General features: G+C 46.0%; 1 protein-coding gene across 2 annotated transcripts in view; it reads left to right on the top strand.

Annotated features, from left to right (window-relative positions):
* DENND4C (DENN domain containing 4C) overlaps nt 1–27,862 on the top strand; it is a 1,124,311-nt gene that overhangs the window by 856,033 nt on the left and 240,416 nt on the right. For both annotated transcript variants that reach the window (XM_085634595.1, XM_085634603.1), the window contains one exon: nt 15,669–15,843. In XM_085634595.1, the coding sequence (XP_085490721.1) occupies nt 15,669–15,843 (175 nt within the window). The remainder of the gene's footprint in view (nt 1–15,668; nt 15,844–27,862) is intronic.

Genomic DNA, 27,862 nt, shown 5'->3' with positions numbered 1-27,862 from the left:
CAGCAACAAGGCACTCTGTATAAGAGCTACAGAGGAAGACTCGGGGGTCGCTCTCGAGGTCGGCAGCTCTCCTCCTCTTCCTCCTCCTCAGCCCCTCCCACCACCGCAAAGCAGCCCTAGATCCACCATTCTGGATCATGTTGGTCCGGTGGGGGGCCGGCTTACCCATTTTCTACAAGATTGGGAATCGGTTACTACAGACCTTTGGGTTCTAGATCTTGTAGAAAATGGGTACGCCCTTCCGTTTCGGGAATTCCTCCAAATTACCCCCCTTATCAAGGTACTTGCTCGGAGGACCACAGTCTTCTCCTGCAGGAGGAAGTCCTGACGTTAGTAAGAAAAGGTGCGATAGAGGTGGTTCCAGAGCCGGAGAGGGGTTAGGGATGCTACTCCCGGTATTTCCTGATTCCGAAAAAGGACGGCAGATTGCATCCGATATTGGACCTCTGGCTCTTGAATCTTTATCTGAAGCAAGAGAAGTTCAAGATGCTCACCCTTGCGCAGGTTCTTCAGGCGTTGAATCAGGAGGACTGGTTGGTGTCGATCGACTTGCAGTATGCGTATTTCCACATCCCCATCCCGAAGTCGCAGAGGAAGCATCTCTGGTTTACGGTAGGGTCACTACATTATCAGTTTACGGTCCTTCCGTTTGGTCTTACTACTGCACATAGAGTCTTCACCAAGGTGATGGCAGTGGTGGCAGCCCATCTCAGAAGGTCGGGGATCTCAGTTTTTCCCTGTCTGGACGACTGGCTGATCAAAGCGGAGTCGCCAGGGAAGGTGCTTCATCATCTGCAGGTTACAATTCAGCTGTTGTACAAATTGGATTTTTCGATAAACGTACCCAAATCTCACCTGGTGCCCTCTCAGCGCAACCTGTTCATAGGGGCGGTACTGGACACTACTGTGTGTCGGGCGTTCCCACCTCCACAAAGGATTCTCGACATACAGGAAATTATTCCTTTGTTTTACAGTGGAGCGGTCGTTCCAGTCCTGAAGGTCCTTCGCCTCCTCGGTCTGTTTGCTTCCTGCATTCTGTTGGTCAACCATGCACGCTGACACATGAGGGCACTCCAGTGGTGCCTCCGCAGGCAGTGGTATCAGCACAAAGGAGATCTTAGGGAGTCTGTGAGGATCTCGGGAGAAGCTGCAGCGGATCTGTCTTGGTGGAGCGTGGAGGGCAATCTGTCTCAAGGAAAGCCATTTCATCTACCTCCATCGGTGGCCACAGTGATAACGGATGTATCCACTTTAGGGTTGGGTGCTCATCTGGGGGATCTGGAGATCAAGGGTCTTTGGTCTCCAGAGGAAAGGTTGCTTCACATCAACCTTCCGGAATTGCAGGCGATACGTTTGGAACTCAAGACCTTCTCCCTTCCCTTCACGGTCCGTCGGTTTCAAGTCCTGACGGACCACACTACCGCGATGTGGCATGTCAACAAGCAGGGAGGAGTGGGGTCTCTTTGTCTCTGCAGAGAGGCTCTGCGTCTCTGGTCCTGGGCTCAGGATCATCAGATTTGTCTGATGGCAAATCATCTGGCCGGGGTTCTGAACGTACGTGCAGACAGTCTCAGTCGGTAGTTCTCCGCCGGCCACGAGTGGAGGCTTCATCTGGAGGTGGTTCGTCACGTCTTTCGGATGTGGGGAACTCCTCGGTGGACCTGTTTGCCACTCACGAAAACGCTCCCTGCCCGTCAATCTGCAGTCTCCAGTATCCAATGCAGGGAGCTTTGGGGGACGCGTTTCAGTTGAGATGGGACTCTCATCTCCTTTACGCGTTTCCTCCCATACCCTTGATTCCTCTGGTTCTGAGGAAGAAGCGCCAAGACCGGGCCCAAGTCATATTGATCGCCCCGGATTGGCCAAGAAGGGTGTGGTATACAGATCTTCTCCACCTCTCCTCGTGCCCTCCGCTCCATCTCCCTCTGAGGGCAGACCTCCTCTCGCAGTCGGAGGGGCAGGTTCTACACCCCCACCTCCAGAGCTTACACCTTCATGCCTGGAGATTGAATGGGGCAACCTGAATTCTTTTTCTCTCCCGCCAGATGTGGTAGATGTAATTTTGTCTGCCAGACGTCATTCCACCAAATCTATCTATTCCTATAGGTGGTCTAAATGTGTGCTCTGGTGTGGGGAGAAGTCAATTGATCCTTTTGAGGGCTCGTATATCTGACATTCTTCAGTTTGCCCTTTCTCTTGCTCAGCAAGGTTTTGCTGTAGCCACTGTAAAGGGATATCTTTCAGCCTTGTCGGCATTCCTTTGTTTGCCGGATCAACCATCATTGTTCAAATCGCCTATTGTTTTACGTTTTCTAAAGGGCCTTACAAACAAGTTTCCTCCTACTCCTTTTATTGTGCCTCAATGGAACTTTAATCTTGTCTTAACTTATCTGATGGGTTCTCCCTTCGAGCCCTTACACAAGTGTCCCTTGAGACTGTTGTCTTTCAAGACGGTTTTTCTCATTGCGATCACCTCGGCAAGGAGGGTAAGTGAGCTTCAAGCTCGGAGTTCAAAACCCCCGTTCTTGACCATTCATGCTGAAAGTATGGTACTCAGGACCAGGGCTGCTTTTCTGCCTAAAGTGGTAACTCCCTTCCATCTGGGGCAGTCCATTACCCTCCCTACCTTCTATCCTCCCCCTCACCCTTCCAAGGAAGAGGAGCGGCTTCACCGTCTGGACCCTAAGAGGGCGGTGAGCTTTTACCTTGACAGGACAAAAGACTTTCGAGTTGACGACCAGCTCTTCGTGGGCTTTGTTGGCTGCAGGAAAAGCAGAGCGGTGCACAAGCGCACCCTTTCCAGATGGATTGTCTTGTGCATCAAGATATGCTACTCTTTGGCTGGAAAGGAACCCCCAGAGGGTTTAAGGGCTCATTCTACTAGAGCGAAGTCTTCCACTTCTGCTTTGTCTAGAGGTGTTCCTGTGGAGGACATTTGTAGGGCGGCAACTTGGACCTCCCTTCACACTTTCGCAAAGCATTACTGCTTGGATTCCGAGGTGAGGAGGGACGGACATTTTGCTTCTTCCGTCCTTCAGGACTTTCTGGTATAGAAGGGTGGACACCCTCCTCCGGGAGTGGGACTGCTGTGGGAATCTTTTCATAAGGTGACGAATCCACTATGTATCCATTAGAAGAACAAGTTACTTACCTTCGGTAACGCTTTTTCTGGTGGATACAGTATCTGCCAGTGGATTCCTCACTGACCCACCCACCTCCCCGTTGTCCACCCTTGTATACCTACAATTCTAATGATGATGTTTCAAAATGTATTTGTTACTGTCAAAGGCATTGTGTTGTTTCTTTTGCCTTCCTTTTTATTCTCCACACTGTGTGTGTCGAATTGTATATTATGTACTGTGTATATATTGCTGTCAGTCCGTCCGTGTGCCTCGAAAGGCACGGAAAAAAGGGCGAAACTGACGTCATCACACCGACAAGGTCTTCTTATGGAGCCGGTGATGTAAGCGGAGTCGCGAGCGAAGCCGTGTCTCTCTGATGTCGTCTTCGACCTCATCGGTGTGGACTGCTACAAAAGTTTCTGAATGTTGCTGGCGCAGGGGATATTCACAAGGTGAGGAATCCACAGGCAGATACCGTATCCACTAAAAAAAGCGTTACCGAAGGTAAGTAACTTGTTCAATAGGTTTACTGTGCTAAGATCACCATCTTCCCAGCTGTCAGTAACAGAGTTGAAAAAAGAAAAACAGTGGTGTTCGAGGCATGTGGGCTGCTGAATTCATATCTGTGCATAGATCGCCGCCTAGTGTTGGGTCCGGATGTTTGCACGTTGTTGTCCTGGAAGAGTCTTCGAAGTATCCTTGGATAGGTGACTCCTCCCCTGGACTACAGTGCGCATGGGCATCCTCTCCATCCTCAGATTGTTTTTTTCCGCCATTGGGTTCGGATGTGCTATCTTAGCTCAAGTTAGGAAAATATTTTTTCGAGGCCAAAAGGCCTTTAGTTCGCGTCGGTACTGTTTATCGATCGGGTTCGATAGAATTTGTTAGTTTACTAACTTTCAGCACCGACTTCTTTCGCATTTACCTGTCCATCGACTACTTCGACGATGGAATCCAGGACGCCATTCAAAAGGTGTCCGGTATGCAATGCGAAGTACCCACACATCGACGTCCATCCGGTGTGCAACAAATGCCTTTCGCCGGACCACGACGAATCAACATGCATGGCCTGTGCCCGGTTCCGCTCCAAGAAGACTCTGCGGAATCGACGAGCGGCGAGACTTGAGGCGCAGCACGCGGCACCGGCCCCAACAGACATCTTCGGCGAGGCCGAAGACGTCGAGGAATTGGAAGTCTTGCCCTCCAGTCCCGTTTCCGAACACGAACCCGGATCGGACGAGGAAGACGAGTCACTCTTCCACAGAGGTGAAGACGACACCGAGGTAGGAGACGACGAGGAGGCCTTCGGGGCCGAAGAAAGTAGCTCCAATGATGAACAAGGCCTACCTGTTCAAACCGTTCAAACACCAGTGCCACAGCCTATGGCTCCGGTCGAGGGATCGCCTTCGGGCCTTACCCGAGACCCATCCCGCAGTTCTTCGGCCCCGCCCTCGGGCCCGGCCTCGGACGTTCAGCGGCAGCCATTACTACATAAACCGGCTGGTTTCCCTACCACAAAACCGAAACCGAAAGCTGCTCAGGTTCCACCGAAACCGAAACTGAAAGTAGCGCTGGTCGGATCGAGGCCTTCGACGCCAGCGCACCGCGTCGGCACCGACCGCACCAAGAGGGACTTCGGTGCCGAACTTGAAGCGGGCGACGTTGGAGTCGACAAACGGAAAAAAGCCATCGGCACCGACAAACCTGCTCGGCTACCGGCACCGACGACACCAAGGGCCGTACCGCCTGCTGTGTCTCACATCGCTCCCTCGACGACACCTAAGCCTCAGGTATCGAAGACTTCGACGGTGATCTCTTCACCTCGACTCGATGACCCGCCGGCGCCGAAAAAATCTACGGCCGCCTCTACGAGCCTGGCCGGTGCCAAAGCCTCGAAGGCGCCCCAAGTACGACCTGGTGCGACGCAAGGCAGCAAAACCACAACTGTCCTCCAGGACACGTCGGGCTCCGGTTCTGTCGGAGCTCCCGCAGCCTCTTCGGTGCCGACCAACATTACCTTCGGCTTGCCTCCGTCAACAATCCCAAAAATGTTCCAACTCAGGACACGGGTCACCCAACCTACGGTCACACCTGCTGAGACGTCTCCGGCACGTATCATCGACGCCGGCACTGGCAGGATGGTTCTCCAGGACCGAAGGATAACTTCGGAGCCGCCATTGGACCCTTTCAGGATCCCACTAAAAAGGAAGTTGCCTGCAGAATCGGAACCTCTCCTTTATGAACCCTTCCATTCATCCTACCAGGATCCACACCGGTTCTCCCCCACACGCTCCGATACAGACGCATTGGAGGACTACATGGCTGACCAAGTCCCCTACCATGTAGACACGGACCCTGATGACCAGCAGGACCCTGATCAAACTTGGGGCGACCCTGCAGACCCCAGTGCACCTCTCGATGCACAGGATCCACAACTCTATGGGGCAAAGACATCTCCTACGGAGGATACTGCGGCGTTCAATGCTCTTATCGAACGTGCTGCCAATAACCATGGGGTGCAGCTTCACTCTGATACCATCGAAGATGACTTTCTAATGGACACCTTTGCATCCTCAGAAAGACATGTAAAGACTCTGCCAATGTTGAAGGGGGTCCTCAAACCAGCCAAGGACATTTTCAAAGAACCCACCAGGGCACGAGTGATAAACCCCAGGATTGATAAAAAATACAGATCAGCACCTGGGGATCCTACTTACATCAGAGGACAATTACCACTCGACTCCATCGTCGTAGCGAATGCACGCAAGAGGGCACACTCGCAAACAACAGGTGACGCTCCTCCCCCGGACAAAGAGTCCAAGGTGCTAGAGACCTCCGGCAAGCGAGTTGCCGCCCAAGCTGCCAACATATGGCGCATAGCCAACACTCAGGCGCTCCTTGCTCGCTATGATAGAGCGCACTATGACACACTGGAGCAAATATTCCAACATCTCCCTGACCAGTTCAAGGAAGGCGCAGAAATGCTCATCAGAGAAGGACAGCTACTAACGAACGCTTCCATCAAATGCGCACTAGATGCTGCAGACACGGCTGCCAGAGCCATAAACACAAGCGTCATGTTGCGACGACATGCCTGGCTACGGATCTCAGGATTCAAGCCTGAGGTACAAAACAATATACTGAACCAGCCCGTCAACCCCGACTATTTATTCGGGCCAGAGGTTGACACCACCCTCGAAAAGATAAAAAAGGATACGGACACTGCAAAGTCCATGGGCGCACTACAAACTCAGTCCTTTCGGAGCGGCTCCTTTCGTCGCCCCGGAAACAAGGGAGCAGGTAGAGGACAGGGGTCACAACAAACATATAACAAAGGCAATACACAGACCACCTATGATAAAAACACCCGAGGTGGATATCGTGGCTCCAGCACAAAGGGCAGAGGACGCGGCTACGGCAACACCAGGTCCTCCCCCAAGAACAAGCAGTGACGCCCTCTCCCTTCCTCCCGACCACATAACACCTGTCGGGGGAAGGCTACAAAGGTTCCTGTCCACGTGGGATTCCATCACCACGGACAGGTGGGTCAAAGATATTATAAAATACGGTTACTGTCTGGAGTTAACCTCCACTCCACCCACAATACCACCAAGAAGCCGTCCTATGTCCTCAGAGCACTTAACGCTCTTACAGCAAGAAGTGCAAAGTATGCTTCTAAAAGGCGCTATAGAGGTCGTACCCATCCACGAGCAGGGTGCGGGAGTGTACTCCCTCTACTTCTTAATTCCAAAAAAGGACGGGTCGCTCAGACCTATATTGGACCTGAGACCCCTGAACCAGTACATTCTTTCAGAGCACTTTCATATGCTCACTCTACAGCAAGTCCTTCCGCTTCTCAAGCAGGGAGACTTCCTAGCCACACTGGACCTCAAGGATGCGTACTTTCACATACCCATCCACCCCTCACACAAAAAATACCTCAGGTTCACTGTTCAGGGGCAGCACTATCAGTTCAAAGTCCTTCCCTTCGGCGTGACAACAGCGCCCAGGGTTTTCACGAAGTGCCTAGCTACGGTGGCAGCACATCTACGGAGGCAGCATATACACGTCTACCCCTACCTAGACGACTGGCTCGTTCAAGCGAAGTCAGCCCAGCAATGTGCAAGCCACATGTCCCGCACCATTCACCTTCTTCACAGTCTGGGATTCTCACTAAATTATCCAAAGTCCCATCTCCAGCCCGCACACGTACAACAGTACCTAGGTGCGACTATAGACACTCTGGCGGCCACAGCTCAGCCAAATTTAGTGAGGATCAACAGCATACAACTGCTGATCTCCAAATTCAAACCCAATCACTCACTTCCAGCGCGAGTGTTTATGCAGTTGATAGGCATGATGGCCTCCTGCATCTTCATAGTCCCGCACGCGAGATTACATATGCGCCCACTTCTGGAGTGCCTAGCACGTCAGTGGAATCAGGCTCAAGGACAGTTAAAGGACCTAGTGTTGGTGAGCGGTCGGGCATACAACTCTCTGCATTGGTGGAATCCACAAAACCTTTGCAAGGGCCAACCGTTCCAAGAGCCTGTCCCACAAATAGTACTGACAGCGGACGCGTCTCTCCAGAGATGGGGAGCTCATGTACTCCACTACACAGTGCAAGGACTATGGACAACACAACAAAAGAAGTTGCACATCAACCTTCTGGAATTGATGGCAATCTTCCTAGCCATGAAGGCATTCAAGGTACATCTATGCAACAAGGTCGTGTTGATCCGGACGGACAACATGACCGCAATGTACTACATACAGAAACAGGGAGGCACACACTCTCCACAGTTGTCTCATCTGGCTCAGAGCATGTGGAAGTGGGCCATTCAAAGGAACATGTTCCTCATGGCGGAACACCTCCCTGGCAAGGACAACCAGATGGCGGATCTGCTCAGCAGACACAGCCACCAAATGCACGAGTGGGAGTTACACCCATCAGTTCTCCAACCGTACTTTCAGCAGTGGGGTCATCCGGAGATAGACCTATTCGCGACAAGCGGAAACGCAAAATGCCCAAGCTTCGCCGCCAGATTCCCACATCCGCAGTCGCAGGGCAATGCGATATGGATGAACTGGTCCGGCAGATTTGCGTACGCTTTTCCCCCAGCGCCATTGATACCGCTAGTGGCCCGCAAACTCCGACAACACTCCCTGACACTCGTCCTAGTTGCTCCCACGTGGGCACGCCAGCCGTGGTACACCACCTTCCTCGAACTTTCCGTGGTGCCGCATCAAAGGCTGCGGATCAAACCCGCGCATTTGACGCAGAACCATGGAGAGGTTCAGCACCCAGATCCGCAACAGCTGAATCTGGCGATCTGGCTCCTGAAGTCCTAGAGTTTGGCTATCTCAACCTGCCACCTGACTGTATGGACATCATCAAGGAGGCCAGGAGACCCACTACCAGAGCTTGCTATGCAGCCAAATGGAAAAGGTTCGTCATTTATTGCGGTAATAATGACATCAACCCGCTGGACGCATCCATCCAAAACATCATCTGTTATCTCTTACACCTATATCGATGCAATCTGGCGTACACCTCTATACGTGTCCATTTGACCGCAATATCAGCCTATCTGCAAACCAGGCAGCACCTCTCTCTATTCAGAGTGCCTGCCATCAAAGCATTCTTGGAAGGGCTCAAACGAGTCATTCCACCTAGTCACCCACCGGCTCCAATGTGGAACCTCAACTTGGTCCTCACACGCCTGATGGGTCCACCCTTTGAACCTCTACACTCATGCGAGATTCAATTCCTTACCTGGAAAGTGGCCTTCCTAGTAGCGATCACTTCCCTCAGAAGAGTTAGTGAACTCCAGGCACTAACCGTTCAAGAGCCATTTATTCAGGTTCACGCCAACAGGGTCGTACTACGTACCAACCCCAAGTTCATGCCCAAGGTAATATCGCAGTTCCACATGAACCAGACTATTGAACTGCCCGTTTTCTTCCAAAATCCACAAACTGTTGCAGAAAGGGCACTACATACACTAGATGTACGGAGGGCCCTCATGTACTACATCGACAGGACTAAACCATTCAGGAAGACAAAACAACTGTTCGTTGCCTTTGCCCCACACCACAAAGGTAACGCCATCTCCAAAGCAGGGATAGCCAGATGGATAGTTAAGTGTATTCAAATCTGTTATCAAAAGGCAAAACGCACATTAACTATTCCACCACGAGCCCACTCAACACGTAAGTTGGGGGCCTCCATGGCCTTCCTAGGAAATATTCCCCTGCATGATATATGCAGAGCAGCCACATGGTCCACTACACACACATTTACAAAACACTATTGCGTAGATGTGCAGTCAAAACAGCAGGCAGCTGTAGGACAGGCTGTTCTCAAAACACTTTTTCAGACCGCTGCAGCTGGCACGGGTAGCCGCCGCTAATAGAGGGCACTGCTATGTATTCTATGCACAGATATGAATTCAGCAGCCCACATGCCTCGAACTGAATATGCTACTTACCAGTATGCATCTGTTCTTGGCATGTAGGGCTGCTGACATTCATATCGCCCTCCCTCCTCCCCGGCGCCTGTCGCAGCTGCAGCTCTCAGAATTACTGCAAGCATGGTCATCACTTTCTGTATCTACTCCATCACTGCCACAATGGCGAAAAACAATCTGAGGATGGAGAGGATGCCCATGCGCACTGTAGTCCAGGGGAGGAGTCACCTATCCAAGGATACTTCGAAGACTCTTCCAGGACAACAACGTGCAAACATCCGGACCCAACACTAGGCGGCGATCTATGCACAGATATGAATGTCAGCAGCCCTACATGCCAAGAACAGATGCATACTGGTAAGTAGCATATTCAATTAGATTTCTCCTATTTTTTTGTGGTTTCTATCTACTTGCAGTTTGTGGTATGAAACCCATGGGTGAATCTGAAAAAGTATACATTACTGAAAGGTAGACACAATTCAGCAAGGGGTTATTTTTGTAGATCATTGATGGTTTTCTCAAAGAAACTAATTGTTGAAAAGAAAAAATTGTAAATGTAAGTAGCAACAAATAGAAATGGGTGACTTTTTTTCTCCCAATGGCCAATTTACAAATATGAATATACAATTACATGCTTAAGACCCTTCTAGTGGCAGGAATTTGTATACTGTGTGTTGGTTGGTCAAAAACACATATTGCCTATACTGGGTGATTCAAGGGGCATTTTGCAAAATGTGTTTTCTTGCACACTGGAAGCCAAAAAGGGAGCAAAATGCAGTTGATTATTAAAAGTGGTCAACTATTCTTTGTTCCCACATTTCACCCACTAAACGGTACCTCACTTGTGTGGCTGGGCCTATTGCCTGTGACAGGATAGGCCTCAAAATGCAGCATATAGACATCAAAAGGTCTCCTTGAAAATGTACCCATTTTAGCAATCTGGGTAGCTGCAGTATTTGGTCCTATGTTCAGCCACAACCAAGGGTAAGCCAATCAAAGCCTGGCATTTCTGAAAACTAGACACCCAGGGGAGTGTAGGCTGGAGTGTTTTTGTGGCTGCTGCAAATTTTTCATACCCAACAAGAGAAAAAGGAAACCTGGCTGTCAGTTCACGTACCGCTTTTTATTTAGGCGGATCCGAGCTACAGCAATTTTGAAGCTCTGAATGTCGTTAATTACATTCTTTTGAGAAATTTCAAAACATTTAATAGAACATTTTCAATCATGTCTGGGTAAAATACATTTCAATTCACAAAGTGATATAAACTGAAGCATATGTGAAATAACAAAAAATCACATACAATAAATGTGAACAAATAAACAAGACTTTGGTAAAGCTTTTACAAGAATTACACCAGCAAAACATTCATGTGCTATTAATCATACAAGGCAATTCCAAAAGAACAGAGAGCTTGATGCTTAATCTATCATTGGGAACTGCTGCCACACTGGATGAATTAGAACTCCGTGGGGTATATTTATTATTAAAAAACCCTCAACAGAGGTCAGGAACAACTCTGTGTGTCCTTGGTGGCTTGAGGAGATGTTAAATGCCGACGCGTTTCCAATCCCAGCAATCAATCAGGGATTTTCATCAGGGCTAAAAGCACAGTGTAACCTGCATAGTAGAGTTGAATAAAATAAAATTACCTTAAATGAATCAGTCCCCTTCACTTCCATACGTATACTAGCAGTGTTAAGTTGGGGCTGATTTTACATGAACTTTTAGTGGAGTTGTTGTGTTTCTTAATTATGACACTTTTCTTATGTACAGGACCTGAAAAACCAGGACATTCGAGTCAAAATGACTGTGTGTAATATATTTTCAATCTGAGATATCAAGATAAATAATTGTTTCACTCACGAGCTAATGTAGTCCTGAGGAATTTTCGAGTGGCTCAGTTTCTATAGGCAGTTACTTTGTTTCAACATGCCAAATATGCAGCACGGCTATCGCGTTAGCTGCAAAAAAATCAAAATAATGTATTGATGTTGTTTCTAACTTGTGACTTATATTCCGGTCTGTAAGTCAAAAGACTAATAATTCAAAAGCGCTTCTGGTGCACGCACTTAATCATATGTATGTCCGTGCGCGCTGATCTCTTGTTGTCACGTTTCTCAAGGAACGCGTAGGGTCAGTCTATGAAATTAGAAAAGAAGAGAAAGAAAATATAATCGCTATCTACTTGTTTCCTTTGCCAATTACCGTTAACGGTATAGGTGGGTAACACTTACTTATTAGTTGTCCTGTCTTTCATGTGTGAAAACTCTGTGTGCGAGAATCCAACCGTCGAGCAGGTCTGTTAGAAAGAACCGTATGATTTATGTTAGCTATATCCTGTTTGAGAGGAAATGTTCGGGCTTTCTGGACAATGCATGCTGGGATTAGTAGTTTTCCCCAGTTAACCGATCAGGAAAAACAAAACATTATTTATTAAGACAAAGGGGGGGGCAAAGGAAGAACACTAACTTATTCAATGAATACTTTCGGAGCATGATTAATTGTAAGAAGTTTCTTCAAACGGGAGAAAAAGTATTTTGAATACTCGGAGTTTCGCAACTGATGTTATTGTTGTTCTAAAGATTTTAAACCAACGCGCACAAATGATTTTACCATGACTTCTCATTAGCGGTATTATTGATACCTAAAATATTTATGTAGGACTAGAACTATTTTAAGCATGTACATTTTTAATTTACAGTTGTCACGACATTTAGTTGGAGCTGCTCACAATACCCGAGTGATTTACAGAGGACGTTAGCACGAAATTTGATGTAACTCTGACATCTCATTTAGGCCGTCCAACACACAGTTGTATTTCATGATCAAATATGCTTCTCTTTTTTGAAGGAGTGTTTCAGTATCGCCACCTCTGGATGTTGGTTTAATACCAGACATAACTGTCCACACAAAATATTTTTCAGTGTGTCCCTTCTCAATAAAATGAGATACCATGGGTGCCGTTAGAACCTTATGTTTTATTCTGGAGCGGTGTTGGACAATCCGCTCCAGAATAAAACAAAAGGTTCTAACGGTACCCATGGTATCTCATTTTATTGAGAAGGGACACACTGAAAAATATTTTGTGTGGACAGTTATGTCTGGTATTAAACCAACATCCAGAGGTGGCGATACTGAAACACTCCTTCAAAAAAGAGAAGCATATTTGATCATGAAATACAACTGTGTGTTGGACGGCCTAAATGAGATGTCAGAGTTACATCAAATTTCACGCTAACGTCCTCTGTAAATCACTCGGGTATTGTGAGCAGCTCCAACTAAATGTCATGACAACCGTAAATTAAAAATGTACATGCTTAAATAGTTCTAGTCCTACATAAATATTTTAGGTATCAATAATACCGCTAATGAGAAGTCATGGTAAAATCATTTGTGCGCGTTGGTTTAAAATCTTTAGAACAACAATAACATCAGTTGCGAAACTCAGAGTATTCAAAATACTTTTGCTCCCGTTTAAAAAAACTTCTTACAATTAATCATGCTCCGAAAGTATTCATTGAATAAGGAAGTGTTCTTCCTTTGCCCCCCCCTTTGTCTTAATAAATAATGTTTTGTTTTTCCTGATCGGTGAACTGGGGAAAACTACTAATCCCAGCATGCATTGTCCAGAAAGCCCCGAACATTTCCTCTCAAACAGGATATAGCTAACGTAAATCACACGGGTCTTTCTAACCGAGCTGCTTGACGGTTGGATTCTCGCACACGGAGTTTTCACACATGAAAGACAGGACAACTAATCAGTAAGTGTTACCCACCTATACCGTTAACGTTAATAGGCAAAGGAAAAAAGTAGATAGCGATTATATTTTCTTTCTCTTCTTTTCTAATTTCATAGACTGACCCTACGCGTTCCTTGAGAAACGTGACAACAAGAGATCAGCGCGCACGGACATACATATGATTAAGTGCGTGCACCAGAAGCGCTTTTGAATTATTCGTTTTTTCACTTACAGACCGGAATATAAGTCACAAGTTAGAAACAACATCAATACATTATTTTGATTTTTTTGCAGCTAACGCGATAGCCGTGCTGCATATTTCGCATGTTGAAACAACGTAACTGCCTATAGAAACCGAGCCACTCGAAAATTCCTCTTGACTACATTAGCTCGTGAGTGAAACAATTATTTATCTTGATATCTCAGATTGAAAATATATTACACAGTTATTTTGACTCGAATGTCCTGGTTTTTCAGGTCCTGTACATAAGAAAAGTGTCATAATTAAGGAACACAACAACTCCACTAAAAGTTAATGTAAAATCAGCCCCAACTTAACACTGCTAGTATACGTATGGAAGTGAAGGGGACTGATTCATTTAAGGTAATTTTATTTTATTCAACTTTACTATGCAGGTTACACTGTGCTTTTAGCCCTGATGAAAATCCCTGATTGATTGCTGGGATTGGAAACGCGTCAGCATTTTCCATCTCCTCAAGCCACCAAGGACACACAGAGTTGTTCCTGACCTCTGTTGAGGGTTTTTTAATAATAAATATACCCCACGGAGTTCTAATTCATCCAGTGTGGCAGCAGTTCCCAATGATAGATTAAGCATCAAGCTCTCTATTCTTTTGGAATTGCCTTGTATGATTAATAGCACATGAATGTTTTGCTGGTGTAATTCTTGTAAAAGCTTTACCAGAGTCTTGTTTATCTGTTCACATTTATTGTACGTGATTGTTTGTTATTTCACATATGCTTCAGTTTATATCACTTTGTGTATTGAAATGTATTTTACCCAGACATGATTGAAAATGTTCTCTTAAATGTTTTGAAATTTCTCTAAAGAGTGTAATTAACGACATTCAGAGCTTCATTTTTGCCGTAGCTCGGGTCCGCCTAAATAAAATCGGTACGTGAACTGACAGCCAGGTTTCCTTTTTCTCTTGTTGTTTAAATATACGTCCATACCTGGCGTCGCATGGACGATAACCCCCTCGTTAATTCCAATTTTTCATACCCAGCATGACCTGCAAACCTCAAACACTGGTGAAAATACACACATTTTCCCCACATTTCTGTAAGAAAAAGTTTCAAAATCTTTGGAGTCTCCAAATTGTTACCAGAGAGTGCGCCCACATTTCTGCCGATAAAAGCGGTTGTGTGGTTGGAGTTGACTTGGAAGCAATTCTGCGCCAGGCCTTACTGCATCTATAAATGAGGGAAACCTCTGGAGCAAGTTTCCCCGCCTCACCCTCCACCCCCAGAGGTCAAAACGTTCATGTCTTTCACATTACAAAGGTTAGAGGAGAACGTGAAAGTTTCTTTATCTGCTTTAGAGGATTAAAGATAATAAGTCATCCAAGCTGTGCAATGCAACTTTTTAGCCTTGACTGGAGCCTTCGGTGACCCGGCACTGTCAAAGGATACTTTCTTAATTCCAACTTAGTAAAGAAATGAGGGAATGGTCATATCGAGGATGTAGGGTACTAGTGAAATGTAACTTTCAATTCCTGCTATGTGTAATCTCTTAAGCCTTAAGTTTCTTTTCAGTTTTCAATGCCATTTTAGTATGCTTCCTGTTGTGCGAGTATTACTTTTGAGTACTCGGAATCAAAACGCAGGTAGAGTCATAGATTCAGGGGAATATGAGGGGAGCTGACTGTAGTTAAAAACACGTGTGTGCATAGCTTCTCGCTGATGGTAGAGTGTTTTTTTCTGTGCATGCTCTAATGCAGTTGGTAACAAGTTGGTAAATAGAGAGGTGCTCTGGGATTGCAGCAAACTTTGTTGAGTAATTGATCCTTTTCTGCCGTTCCCCATCAGAATTACCAAGCACCTATGAAAGCATACTTGACAAGAGTATGATAGAGCTCATACATGCACTGTGTGTTTGGATACTCACTTTGCCTCACTTCTGATGTCATACATTTTTAATACAAAAAAAAAAAAAGTTTATCTCTTTGCCCCATATACTTATCCCATGTGGGTTTCCCTAATGTAATACGGCTAGGGTATGGTATTGCAGGTTCATCTGTTGGGAATAAAATTAAATAATGCATATGTAAATTTATCAATTTTCTTGTAACAACATACTGCTCCTATTCAAAGGATGATGGTCAACGGAATGATTTCAACTTTCCTTCTGGACTGGAAGATCATTTGCTTGGAGAAAGTCCACCACCTTCTAGAAAAGGTGCCCTGGGATATCCAGCAAGTGAACTCATGCAAAGTAATACCAGTTTAGGCAGTAGCAACAGCAGCAGTGATGTCGGAAAACAAGCAAGTATGTATCTTTTTCTATATTGTTTAAATTAACATGATGTCATGCAAATTTATATATTTCTGTGCTGTTACTCTAAGGCGGTCTATAAACAATGTATATTTGTTGCTTAATTTCCGAGTTTGATCCCATTGTAAGCATTCTATTTAGCATGCTGTATAGCAGTTGTTTAAACAACCTTCAGGGACTGCCTTATGACATCCATGCTTGGATGAGTGATCATTTTCACACATCAAATACTGATGAAAGGGACTCTGTCTGATAGTGGTGGGCAAGGTGACATGGGGACCTCTCTTTCTGGTTTCTTTTCTTTGTCAAAGTGGTAAAGGATTTGGGTATCAAATGGATTAAAATAAAACCTAGATCTTACATCCCAAATCAACTCCTAATGTTTACTATCTTTGTCATGCTTTCCTCTCTCCAATTCACCATCAAAACCTGGCTGGTGCTTTTATTTCTTATAGAGTACTTTCTGTTTGAGTCTCCCAGTAACTTCAATGAATAAACTCCAAAGAATTCTAATCTCAATGTTGTTCTGTTCTGCTACCGGAAAGGATTTGTCCCAGCTGCTCAAAGACAGCTGCTTTGGTTGCTAGAATTAAGGCATATTTAATTAAAGGTCCTATTCCCTGTCTGCTACTGCGTTTATCTTTGGGGGACTTCAGCTGGGTCCTCCCACTGACTCATTCTCTTGGGAGGAGAAAGCCTAAGGCTTGTGACCACCTGTTGGTGCTCTCACATTAGAGCTGACCCTTTCTGATCTTGGCTTCTAAATGCAAAAGTATGTGGGTCCCTTGCACACTGTGTTACTGTAATTAAGCTATACCTGGCTGGTGAGCCCATAACAAGGTTGAAAGTAGCCCTTGGTTGCTTGTATTCCGGTTGAGGAAGTCCCTGGCTTGGCAGTTTGGGATGGACTGTTCCCATTGGAGTAGGGTCAAGACTGATTTGCATTGCACCAATCCCTTTTTGTATACTTTAGTATGCTGGCCAATCCATATGGTGCACGCCTTTGGGTTCAGCCTTACAATAGATTAAACACCAAAAGAGCACTTCTTTTCCAACACCTGACAAAGACTAAGTCTGGTGAAGTCCATAACCAGACACAGTACGAGATTATTGGTTAGCACCAATCAGAAATAAACTTGTCTCCTCTTGTGCCATCACATCTACATTTGAGAACATTTTTAATCAGAAAAGCATCCATGTGGGACTTACCTTATCTTTTCACCTTGGGCTTTAGTTTGTCACAATAGGGAAATGTTAATGTCTTTTGAGCATAGAACATATATGATGCATTGTGTTGAGATGTTGACGATAGTATCTCACTTATCAAATGTATATGTTGTTCAAGGCAAAGCCTGCAACCAGATATCTCCAGCAAATATACAATCTACTTTAAACCATTGTGTGGTGAATACTTATGCCCATTTAAAATGATCAGACTGCAATTTTGTCTAAAACTGTGAAATTATATGAAGGGTATTTTAAAAAGCATACACTGCTTCAAAAACGTTGTTTAATTATTGCACTGGGTAAAAACCTATCTGATTTGGAAGTACTGTAAAACTGTGGTGCGATGATTGGTCTTGAGGTTAGGTGTTGAAAGTGTCCTGGACAATACACTTATGTAGGAGAGGTCTTAAAGTATTTAAATGTGAATAAAAACTGAAGTTATCGGATGGGTACTTCAAACCGGAGTCCTCACTTTGCAAATATTCCCAGTCACTAGACTTGATCCGTTAAACTAAAAAAGCAGTGCTCCTGTGATCCGGTAGGTGGTGCCGTGCGACTCCTCATCAACTCCATTCCGGAAGTGACAAGTAGAACCACATATCAGTGACAAGCTAACATCAGTTAATTTCTGTCTGTGCCTTCAAACGCAAATCCAGAGCTCCTCTCTTCTTCACTCTGTTAAGAGATTGTTTTCCTTCAATTTTCACTAAATGCTTCCAGTGTGCAAGGGAGCATGTCGCCCCCTTCAAGGCTACAGGTTTTAAATCTTGTAGGGGACTGTCGCAAATGTATGTCTGTGACAGATCCCCACAAAGTTTTCCTCTGGTGCTTGAGTTTGCCGCATGACTCCGAATCCTGCAATGTCTGCACCCAGATGAATCCGAAAGCTGTTTAAGAACATGAAACTCTATGTGGCAAAGCACTGCAAGACTCCACGCAGGTCACCCTTCGGGTCACAGTAAGAGTGCGTACCCACTCCTGAAGTCATTACTGTAGCAGATCTTCTTTTAGTTCGAAGTTTTGAGATAAGATCAACAGGAGACCCAAGAAGTCCAAAGTAGACTCTGCACCCTCTCACCACTCTCATTCTCACAAGATTGTGCAAGGACATTACCATGCCTCCTGGTCTTGCTCCCATTCCAACGAGGAGATCGTTACAACTTTGATCCTGATGCACTCTGAGTTCCCGGATCCATCGTTGTTGCAGCAGGTTAAAGCCTTTGGAGAGATCATGTTGCACATCTGTGGCGTGCTTTGAGCTCTTTTTGGCCTGTCTTTTGGGCCCAAGGATCCTCCAGGTCCTCCAGGCTGGTTACTGCTGGGGGATTTGTCCTCTGCGCAGTGTGTCTCTTGAACCAACTTTGGGTACACCACTAGTCAGTGTAAACTTTAGGGTCGAGGCATATGAGCTGCAGATTGTACACTTTTACATAGATCTCCATCTAGTGTTGGGCTCGGATGCTTGCACCTTGTTGTTGTCTTGGAAGAAGTCTTTTGTAGTCACAAGATAGGTGACTCCTCCCTTGTACGATAGTGCGCATGGGCATTGACTCCATCTTCAGAATTTTTTTTTTCCGCCATGGGGTTCGGATGTAATTTGCTGCACTCCGGGTCGACGTCGTTCGATTCCCCTTCGACGGGCAAAAAACTCCCACTGCTCGACGGTATTGTCTCAATCGCGAATCCCTCTTCACGTGCATCTGGTTTCAGAGACATTCTTGAGTCCGGTCGTCGACGTGGGCCGATCGGCGCCATCAAACAGCTTATGGAAAGGACTCCATTAAAGAAATGCAAGTGTGGGGCTAAATTCCCACACACAGATCTCCACAAGGTCTGCAACCTTTGTCTCTCGCTAGAACACGAGAGTCAACACTGCCAGGCCTGTGACTCTTTCAGCTCCCAAAACACTATAAGTGATCGCCGGGCCCGACGACACGAAATGTCCAGGTCAACCGTTCCGGAGCCGGAGAACACCTTCGAGGCAGGCTCCGATGGTCCTGACACAGGAGACGAACATGCCAACATCTCCGAAGCAGACAAATCGGAATCAGACGACCAGATGATTACTCCAGGTCAACGGAACGTGAGTACTGACGTTGACGCCCCTGCCCCGAAAAAACAAAAGGCTCTGGTCACACCCTTACCTTCGGGTACGGGTCGGCACCGAGATAAGTCTTCAGAAGCCCCGCCTCCGAAGCATCCAAAGCCTTCAGGCAGCTCCTGATCGAGCCAGCCACAACATGATACCCACAAACCATCGTCGGCATCGAAGCATAAGCCTAAGGTCCCGCCCACAACGGAATCTTTGGCACCGAAACCCAAGGTCGACTCGTTGGCGCCGAAGCACAAACCTTCGGAACCAAAAATACAGGCTAAGCCTTCGGGGTCGAAAACTCCACCATGTCAAAAGGAGACAAAAACACCTTCTAAAGCTAAAGTGGACAAGTCGAAACACCACTCTGAGCATCAAAAAAAGACACTGTAGCCAAAGAACTTTTTCATCCAGATCCACTAGATCCTAAACAAAGAACACTTCAACTTGACCCCGTTACTGGACAGGTCATTTCTATTTCACCTAACAAAAGGAAGTTGGACACTTCAGGGACACCTGATATACCCTCCAAGAAGAAAGACTCTTCCACCTCACCTATGAGGCCTTTCTCTCCACTTCCACAGCCTTTAAACACTGTAACTTCTACAGCACATTCTCCAGGGCCTGCTTTTTCACCACAAGGGGACGATGATGACATGGGAGGTGATGATGACGACACACTCACCACATAATACAGATACTGATGATGATAGCCACAGTATCCCACCTAGGGACCCTTGGGACGATTACAATGTCCCAGATGTGCCCCAGCCAGATTCATACCCCTCCAGACCATCCCCCCCCCCCAGATGATAGTATACGATTTGCGCAAATAATGAATACAGCTGCACAATACCATGGGGTCCAACTACATTCAGACCCCCAGGAAGAGGACTTTTTACTAGAGACATTCTCTCAGCCTCAAAAGTCAAGACACTCTCCCTATGTTTAAAGAGATTATCAAACGTGCCCCTGACATTTTCTAAGACCCAGTTAGGGCTAAGGTTATTAACCCTAGAATAGAGAAAAAGTATAAGCCAGCTCCAAGTGACCCAGCTTACATTAAAGCCCAGCTCCCTCTGAATTCTTTGGTTGTAGCAAATGCCCGCAAATTCCCAAACCACATGGGAGGCCCCTCCACCAGACAAAGAGTCTAAGTTACTCGATGCATCAGGCAAAAGGGTCGAATCTCAAGCAGCAAATTTTTGGTGTATTGCCAACTCACAAGCTTTACTAGCAAGGTATGACCGGGCCCACTATGATGAGCTCGAAAAACTCCTGCCAAATGCGTATAAAACTAAGGCAAACAAACTAGTTAGACTACTGCTCCTGAGGAGCAGGTGACCACAGATGTACTTGATGTTATTTTGGCGGCCATAAGCCCAACCAGAAGCTTGCTGGAAAGCAAATAAACTCCAAGGTTCTGGATGTGGGCTTCCTGAGAGACAACCAGGGAAAGATGGTGAAGCGAGTGTTAAAATTCGAAACCGCAGTGACGGAGCTCTCTCCAGCAGTGGTAGATTCGAAACAGCAACTGATAGCTATGACGTAAAAGGCCCAATTGTTGGAATCTAGGGTGGAAAACCAAGAATCCTGAGCTAGGCGTAACAATGTAAGTGTAATTGGCCCACTTGAAATAATTGAAGGGTATTCAATGGTGTCTTTTTTCAGAGTACTGGCTACAGGAGAAGGTGGTGCAGGAGGACCTTTGCACTTAAATGAACACAGAGTACCTGTGTGAGGCCCTGGGCCCGCCATGGCCTGTGGTAGAGAGATTTCTAAACGTTTTTGACAGACTACCTCTTGCAGCATGCCAGGACAGCTTGACCATTTGCAGTTGACAATGCAATGGTTCCATATACCCAGAATGCTCAATTGTATTCCAGTCCCCCATAGCACCTGCTGGTGAGACTTATACAAGAAACGCCAGAGGTGCAAACATAGTTTTGTTCATTGCTGGTTTGGACAGGGTGTCTGTCATCACAGTCCTGGGAGCGGGATGTTGGGAAAAGTTGCTTTAGTTGTCTCTGTTAATAAGTTGTTGAATGTTGCATGTTTTATGTGAATGGGGAACTGGACAATGGTGTGGAGCATTTTGTTGGGGGAACCTCACTGGGGCTTATCGGTGTTTTTGATACAGTTGCTGAGACAAATTTAGTTATTTATGTGGAATGTGTGGGGTCTCAACTCTCCCAGCGAGTGCTTGAATGTGGCAGCATACCTTAAGAGATAAGAAGCGAACATAGTATTTCTTTGGGAGCTGTACCTCACACAAACTGAGGGGAAAGCATTGCAAAGGAGATGAAAGGGTCTTATGTATTATACCACCTATTCAGTGTTTGCCCATGGGATGTTGATCTAAGTGAGGCAGAGTATGCCTTTCCAACCTCCAACAAGCTTAATTGACCCAAAAGGGGGGAGTATGTGTGGTGATGGGTAGGCTGGAGGGCGAAGATATTGCCTTGCTCAATGTCTGGGGCCGACTGTGAATGCGTTGGATTTCTTTTAGATATGGTGTCAACTCCTCCGACCGCAGCACTGGGTTTCCCGCAAGGGATTTCAATTGCACAGCAGATGTGGAAATAGACAGGTCTCACCCTCCGCTTCCCATACCTGGAGTACCTAGGCTGGCTAAAGCTTTTGGCAAGTGGATGCATGGTAGGACATTGTGGGTAGTTGGACGACCCCCAACCCCAGGGGGTAGGAATACTCCTATTATTCAGGCTTGCATGATCTCCAAGTCCGGTTGAATAAATTCCTCTGTTGCCCAATAATGCAGGTAAAGGTCATGCAGATTGAGTATCTGGCCAGCACTTACTTAGACCACAATCCATCGCTCATTACAGTGCATTGGGACTGCCCCCCCCTTCACCTACTGGGGGTACTCATACCAACCTAGAGGTTTAACATAGCGTTGCTTGAGTATTAGGTTTTTAGGAAATCTCTGGAGGACGTGGTTGCGGATTACTTCACCGAAGATACAAGCAGGACCTCCTCCAAGGTAATTTTACATGGGGCTAAGATGGTGACAAGGGGGCACTGCAAAGCTCCAGCATCGGGGTGAAAGCACAGCTTCATGCAGGTGACAGTAAGCAAGAGCAGCTGTTAAATACAGTTAAAAGGGAGGTGGCAAGGAGCCCCAAGTCCCGGGAGATCCTAGTGGTGGAAAGGCAAAAGCTCATGTCGCTAGTGAGTAGACTGAGGGGGTATGACTACAGGGCCTGTATTGCGAGGGCCCATGCTGAGCACGATGAAGCAGAGTGGTGGTCGGCCTGGCTGGTTAGTCGTAAAAGCAGGGGTACTCTTATTCTGCACTTTAACACGGAGTGGGATCAACCACTGTATACCTAACCCGAGATAAATGATGCCTTTAAGAGTTATTAGTATGGCCTATATGCAGCCAGGGATGAAAATAGCGCACAGGACCAAGACAATTGTCTTGAAAGCCTTGCTCCTCAGGATATCACAGGAGGTGATGGCCTTAGAAGATGAAATACAGTGTCACAGTTGAAGGCAGACAGAAACGATTCTGGCGTAGGAAAGGTACCTGACATGGATCGGTTACCAATCAAATTTAATGTGGCTTTTATGGGCATTCTGCTTCCCAAATTGGTTGAAATCTTTAGTGAGTCAAGGGATGTAGGATCCTTACAGCAAAAACTGAAGGAGGCAGTCATTGTTTCCCTCCTTAAAAAAAAAAAAAGGATAAGGGTCCAGCATGGTTACCCTCTTATAATCTTTTCAGTGCTAAGTGTTGACTATGAAATGTTAAGTGAATTTGCAGCTCTCATGGGTGAGCAATATTATTCACGCCTACCAAAACGGTTGTATTCTGGGACACAGCACCATCCCCAACATCAGTAGACTGACGCACATACTCTGCAACCCTCCGTCTTCTGCTTTATCGGCCTCGGTACTATCTATCGATATACAAAAGGCCTTTGAGTCTCTTGAATGGTACTTCCTATATGTGTTAAACAATTTATTTTACTCCAACTGACCGTCCAGTGGTCGGTATTGGTGCACGTAGATGGAATGATGTGAAGGAACCGGTGAGGGTAAATTTTAACTTCACCAATAGGTGAGCAAGGAAACAATTCCTTTAGATTTAGGTACCCTCACACACCCTAGTGGATCATGTGTGGCCTGCCCGTTTACAGAACCCACTAAAACATTGGAACTAGGCTTACAGTCACCGTGGGAGCAAAGGTCGCACACTAATTGTAATTCTGAATCCGTAATTTACATGATTAAATGTCCATGTGAAATGATGTACATAGGGATGACAAGTCGTAAGGTAAAAGTTCGTATCAGCGAACATAGAAGTACCATACAAAGAGCAGTAACAGCCACTAGACTAACAGCACACTATCATGAAAAAAACCACAAAGATACAGAGATTAAATGGACCGTACTGGAGAAGGTCAAAAATACGGGCAACCAACAGCAAAAACTCTTAGAGCGAGAACAACGATGGGTGTATCATTTGAAGACCCATGAGAAGGGCCTTAACAATTGCATACCCTGGAATCAACTTAATAGGTAAATTGAAAAGTTTCCCTTCATCACTTCGATTAAGGTCCCTCTAGTACAACCATATGTCAATTGGATGGTTGATTATAACAATTTCCTATTTATTAATAGAGGTTGTAACTGTTAAAGCATCATCACAAGCCTCTCCAATACAAGTGGAGAGTCTGTGTCCATATTGTGGGTACAAATGTATCAAAAATACCCCCAATATAGGATGTCAGACCACGTTATAGGGTCATACCACTTGAGATATGTAAAGAGACTCCCACACACAGCATTGATCAGCATGGCTGATAGTGCCTCACTCTACCTTTAATCTTGAGAATATAACCGTTATCGGGGCCTCTTTATATTTATATTTATGTTCATGCTCCATGAGGAGTTTAGAACTCCTATTCAATAATCCTACACTGCGCGTAACTAACGTGTCATTATTATTATTTTGACATCCATGAGTTCAAATGGTTTTCATTTTTTCTTTCTTTTCATTCTTTAAGTCTCCGCTGGGACTGAATATTTTTAGTCAGTGGTAACCTTAAGGGCACCAGTTGAACTAACATATAGCGTTTGTTTGAAAACACAGCCTCCAATGACAAAAACAACACTTCCCATGATTCGATAACCATCGGGTATACGTTTTGTATGTCATCCATCACGTGTCTGATAGGACTACTTTTCACGTCATCCATCACGTGTTTGATAGAACCAATCCCATGATAGGAACACAAACACGGAAGTCTAATCCTACCGATTAACGATACGGGGTAAAATCTCCGCTGGGACTAATTATTTTAGTCAGCAGTTGCCTCTATGGTATCCTATAAGGTAATATAATGTGCTGATTGAAATCACGGCCTCATATGGCAAAAAACCGCACTTCCCAACATTCTATGAACCATTGGAACTACAATTTCACGTTATCCATCACGTGTCTGGTTTGACCAATCCCGTGATTACAATACGAACACGGAAGAATAAACCTACCGATCAACGTAACACGGCGCAAAACGCCGTGGATCGGGACCGAGTAGGTGGACAGGCGGGGCAGGACTCTTGACGAAGTAAGTCGGGAGGATATGGTGAATGGCCTGGGATACGGGCATGCTTCATCTTTACAGAGAGGGAATTCAATACATCCATTATCTCCACTGCCCTTACGCTGCCTTTTCCAAATTTTCCTTTCCTATCTTGTTTTCGCTCTTGGGCTCCAATGATAGGGTTTGACTATAGAGCTACCCCCATTAGCCCTGCGATCCCCTGGGAAACGGAAGTCATCCGAAATTCGGGTAAGAAAGGATGCATGTGTGTGGTTTGATTTCACAGATGCACATATGTTTTTAATAATCACGCATGGTTCAAATTACTGCGTTTATTCACAGATACGGCAAGAATGTTGTGTGTGAGCGGACTCTAGGAGAGTCTTTTACATTTACATTGATAGTATATACTAATTGGCATGAAGATTCAGTGAGGATGCGAGCAAATTCGCCACCGCACAATACATCTGTCACGTCGATTAATTGTGTACAGATACAGTTAAGAGTGGCACATGTTTGGATATAGCTGCACACCACTATGCCTTCTAATCACTTGGCACATGTAGGTGTTGTTGTTTATCCGAAGCACGATTGTGAGACACATCACGTTGGAACCATCACTAAGAAAACCTACAAGTATAAGTTGTTTGTTTTCTATGTTCTCTCTTGCAGATGGAATACGACGCTTGACAGATTAATTAATCAGTCGCTCATACAAGGAGCAGCTACTCTGCCCTTGCTTCATAAAAACAGAATAGGGAATTCCCTCTTCTGCTATCCAGGGTGGCCTCTTTTGCCCTGAAGAAAGTCCTGGACCTTTACGGCCATATACGGACTGAAACATGTTGGCACTAGGGTCCTAGGACCATAATACTCCTATGAAGACCCCATTTATAGTAATTTTATTAACCCAGACAGACCCAATAATAAAGGGAAACTGGGGATCTGCCTGAGGTTTTTTATCTTCTAGCCCCCCTGGTCTGTAATATCTTCAAAGAGCTCCCAACAATGTGGTTGAGCCCACCCCGACTTTTAGGCGTCGGGGTGACCCGATGATGAAGCATGACACCACTAGGGTGTGTGAGGGTACCTAAATCAAAAGGAATTGTTTCCTTGCTCACCTATTGGTGAAGTTAAAATTTCCCCTCACCAGTTCCTTCACATCATTCCATCTACGTGCACCAATACCGACCACTGGACGGTCAGTTGGAGTAAAATAGATTGTGTAACTGATTATATAGGGAGGTGTTACTCTGACCCAGAATCCTCTCCACCCTCTAGGCAAAAGAAAAAAAAAATTCAATAGCCTTTTGTATACACTTCCTATATGTGGCAATGCAGGGCATGGAGCTGGGACACGACTTCATGAGATGAACCAAATTATTGTACACTGGTCCTCCGTAAGGATTTAGAATGGGCCCTATAATATCGGAGCCCTGTACCATGAGCAGTGGCACGCGGCAAGTGGCCCTCTTTCCACTGTAATATTTGCTGTGGCAGTAGAGCTGGCCAAAACAATTCGACAGAGCTAGTGCCACCCGGGGATTCAGATTGACGGGTGCTCCTGATCATATCACTTTATGAGGGTGATGTGCTGCATGGCGAGCAGGCAAACTTGAGGAGGAGCAGTTCGGGCCCTGGAGGAGTTCGGTGGACTCTCTGGTTTGAGAGTAAACTGGGCTGAATCCTACGAGTTCTCCGTAAAGAGGCCAATGGGCTTGAATAGGCCAGTTGCACTTGACGCTGTCATAAAGTGGGAATCTAACGTATTAAAATAACTTGGTGTAAGGGTCTAGATCTCACACTGCCTGCTGGTGGGAAATGTTATGACTTTGCTGCTGGCCGTCCTGAAAGCTGGCAATCGCTTTCTGCAACACATTGACTATTTCGGTCTTAGGGAAGATAGCCCCATCAAAGATGTTAATACTGCAGAAATGATTGTTTCTTTTCTGCTCTCCCCATACAGATTCCTAGATCACTGTTCCCTGAGATGGACTGTATGTTGACCCTACTTTGGGTCACGAAAAAAGCGCAGGATAGCACTATCAAAATTGAGGCTCTTGAAAGATGAAGGCGGTTTAACCTCCCCGTATTTATAGCTGTATTGCTTAGCTGCACAGCTGCAGTGGCCATGTAGAAGACGTGCAGCTTATTGGGAGTGGGCAGCCTTGAACGATACCGTTGTCCCCCATAGGGCCCTACTTTAATCCGGGAAATGTGGTTTGCAGGGTCGTGTGCATTGCAGAGAACACACACGCAGGCCTTACTCCAAAGAAATACCCTTAACGTCACTAATGGTTCAGGGGAACTGGAGGGGACTGCATGAGTGGACTCGAAGGGTCTCACATTAGTGGGCAGTCTATTTGCAGGGGGCACTGATACAGACTTCCAAGAACTCTGTGAGGAATATAACTTACTACAGTGGCCCTGTGGCTGACGAGGAGGTGGTGGCATAAAGCTGCGGAAGAACCCCTTAAAACTGAGTGTATCCAGTACATGTACCTCATTAATAGTAGGACCAGAGTGATTACACTCCTGTCATACCACTCACTTTTGAGAAGCATGGGGGAGATTTATTGGAAGTGAACAGAAAATGGACGGGGCATACGGGGTAGCAAATTAACGATTTAGATTGGTTCTGTCTCAAACTGCACCTATAAAGTTTCCAGAAATGCGCAGTTCAGACTGTTCCAGAGCAACCACTTGTACCATGTATACATAACCCCCAAGCGAATCAATCATATGTTCTTTGATGCAAACGCAGGGTGCCCCAGGTGTGCTGATGTTGGGTCCGACTTTTACCACATGATTTGGACTTGCCCGCTGCTCAGAGGGTTTTTAGACACTGTACTTCAGATTGTCAACAGAGCTACAGGGCGTGACATCCCCTCAAAAATGATTGTGTGCCTTTCAGGCCACTTCCCTGGCAGCAAGGCCAACCTGGTGACAAGCAGATTTATAGATCTCACACTTGTTGAGCTAGGCGCCATTGGAAGGGCTTATTGGCTAATGTGGAAGAGGGAAATCACTTCTCGAGCTGAATCTGAGAGTGTGAACCTTAGGAAAGAAAAGAAAATTGTATTGTGCTGTGCTGCCATTGGACAAGCTTCAGGTGCAATTGTAG

Source organism: Triturus cristatus, chromosome 2_1 (assembly GCF_964204655.1).
Source record: "Triturus cristatus chromosome 2_1, aTriCri1.1, whole genome shotgun sequence".
Taxonomy (NCBI): Eukaryota; Metazoa; Chordata; class Amphibia; order Caudata; family Salamandridae; genus Triturus; species Triturus cristatus.
This window is presented reverse-complemented; position numbering and strand designations above follow the sequence as displayed.